The sequence below is a fragment of the Aureococcus anophagefferens genome, assembly GCF_000186865.1.
Source record: "Aureococcus anophagefferens unplaced genomic scaffold AURANscaffold_850, whole genome shotgun sequence".
Lineage (NCBI taxonomy): Eukaryota > Pelagophyceae > Pelagomonadales > Pelagomonadaceae > Aureococcus > Aureococcus anophagefferens.
This window is the reverse complement of record NW_008706120.1, coordinates 1-1,945: the sequence shown is the minus strand read 5'-3', so window position 1 is coordinate 1,945 and position 1,945 is coordinate 1. Positions and strand designations below refer to the sequence as shown.

The 1,945-nt window shown below is 72.2% G+C and overlaps 1 protein-coding gene across 1 annotated transcript; it reads left to right on the top strand.

The window, feature by feature from the left end:
* Window positions 1-665: 665 nt before the first annotated feature.
* AURANDRAFT_69063 (hypothetical protein) lies at window positions 666-1,938 on the top strand (the record flags this gene model as incomplete). The annotated part of the gene is made up of 3 exons (XM_009044811.1): window positions 666-731; window positions 854-1,514; window positions 1,682-1,938. Coding segments are annotated over 3 exons (984 nt in total), but the record flags the coding sequence as incomplete, so codon positions are not given.
* Between the last annotated feature and the right edge of the window lie 7 nt (window positions 1,939-1,945).

Below are 1,945 nucleotides of genomic sequence, written 5' to 3'. Positions count from 1 at the left end.
GCCGCTGCCGTTGCGCTGCGGCCGCGTCGCGCGGAGCTCCGCCTTGGTCACGACGGGCCCGCGGAACCAGGGCTCGGCGGCGCCGTAGGGCTCCGCGAACGCCTGCTCGGGCACGTCCTGCGCGAGCGACGCGTAGAACTCGCAGGGGTTGCGCACGACGCCGACGAAGAAGCTCGCCGCCAGCGACGCGTTCGACCGGTAGGCGCAGGGCACGGGCGCGTCGTCCTTGATGACCGCGCGGCGCCTCCGCGCGACGACGCGCTCGACGACGCCCGACAGGAAGCTGCCGCCCGTCTTCGACAGGCGCCGCACGACGAAGCACGGCGGCGCGGCGCAATAGCGCGCGGCGCCCCAGCCGCTCGACTCGAGGTAGGGCGTGCGCAGGTCCATGCAGTTGGGACCGCACGCGCGCGGCTCGTCGGCCGCCGCGCGGGCCGCGGCGAGCGCCACCCAGTCGCGCGCTGTTACCGCAGTCAGCAGCGCGGCGGCGGCGATCGCTGTCGTGCGCATTGCAGCTCTGCGTCTACGGGAGTGCTAGCGCGAGCGCGGCTGCGCTGCTACGACTGCTAGAGCATGGATGAGGCATCACATCGGGCTGCCCCGCGCTTCAACTTGAGCAACTTGCTGTAGCAGTGCAGTCGAGGCGGAGAGCGTTGCGCCCTAGCATGAAACCCGCTGTCTTCGCGCTTCTGATGCTCGCGTGTTGGACGACGACCAGCGCGCTGCTGCCAGTCCAACAGCAGCTCCAGCGGCGCCTTCACGCGCTGCAAAGCAGCAACGGCGCGCTGCGGGACGCCGCGCGCACCAAGCTGTCCCGCGGCGACTTTGCGGGCGCCATCGCGCCGACTTTGAGGCCTGCGGGCCCGAGGACGCTGCGGCACGTATTGGCCTCGGCGTCGCAACACTGTCGACGGGCGACCACGCCGGGTCGCTCGCGCACTTTCGCGCGGCGGCCGCGCTCGACGAGTCGTCGTCGACGGCGCACTACAACCTCGGGCTCGCGCTCGCGCGCGGCGGCGCGCCCGCGGAGGCGATCGCGCCGCTGAAGCGGGCCGTCGAGCTCGAGCCCGACGACGCGGAATTTTTAGGAGCGCTCGGGGAAGCCCACGCGGCCGACGGCGCGCACGGCGACGCGGTCGCCGCGTTCGACCGCGCGCTGTCGCTGCTGCCGGACGAGCCCTCGCTGTTCTACAACCGCGCGAACTCGCTCGCGGACCTCGGCCGCACCGAGGCCGCCGTGGAGGGCTACCGCGCGGCCATCGCCCGCGGCGGCGACGACGCGGCGACGCGCTTGCACCTCGGAGTGGCGCTCCACCGCCTCGAGCGCTGGCGCGAGGCCGCGGAGAACTTGGCGCTCGCCGGGGACGACGTCGTCGCGAAGCGCCTGCTCCGCGGCCTCCGCGCGCGCCTCGGCGACGGCGGCGACGACGGCGGCGGCGACGCGGCCGAGGACGCGGCCTACGCGGCCCTCCTCTTCGACGGCTACGCCCAGGGCAGGAAAAGGGTGATTCAACGTCGCTTCAATGTGAGTGTTCCGCGCGCGCGCGTTCTATAAAAAGCATCCATGCTTCGAGACCGTTCCGAGAGATGATCGCTCGTCCAAAAATCAGCCGAAGCGAGTGGAAAACGGCCGAGAGAGGAGCCTTTGAAGTTGGGAATTTCGCACTCTTTTCCTGCCCAGGCTACGCCGACGACTTCGACGCGGACCTCGTCGGGAAGCTCGTCTACCGCGGGCCCGCCGCGCTCGTAGACGAAATCCGCGGCGACGCGCGGGGCTGGGCGTCGGTCCTCGACGTCGGCGCGGGCACGGGCCTCCTCGCGAAGGAGCTCTCGGGCTCGCTCGCGCCGGGCTGCCGCGTCCACGCCAACGACGTCTCCCGGAAGATGCTCGACCGGGCGCCGCCGGGCCTCTACAGCTCCGTGGCCGTCGGCGACGCCGTCGACG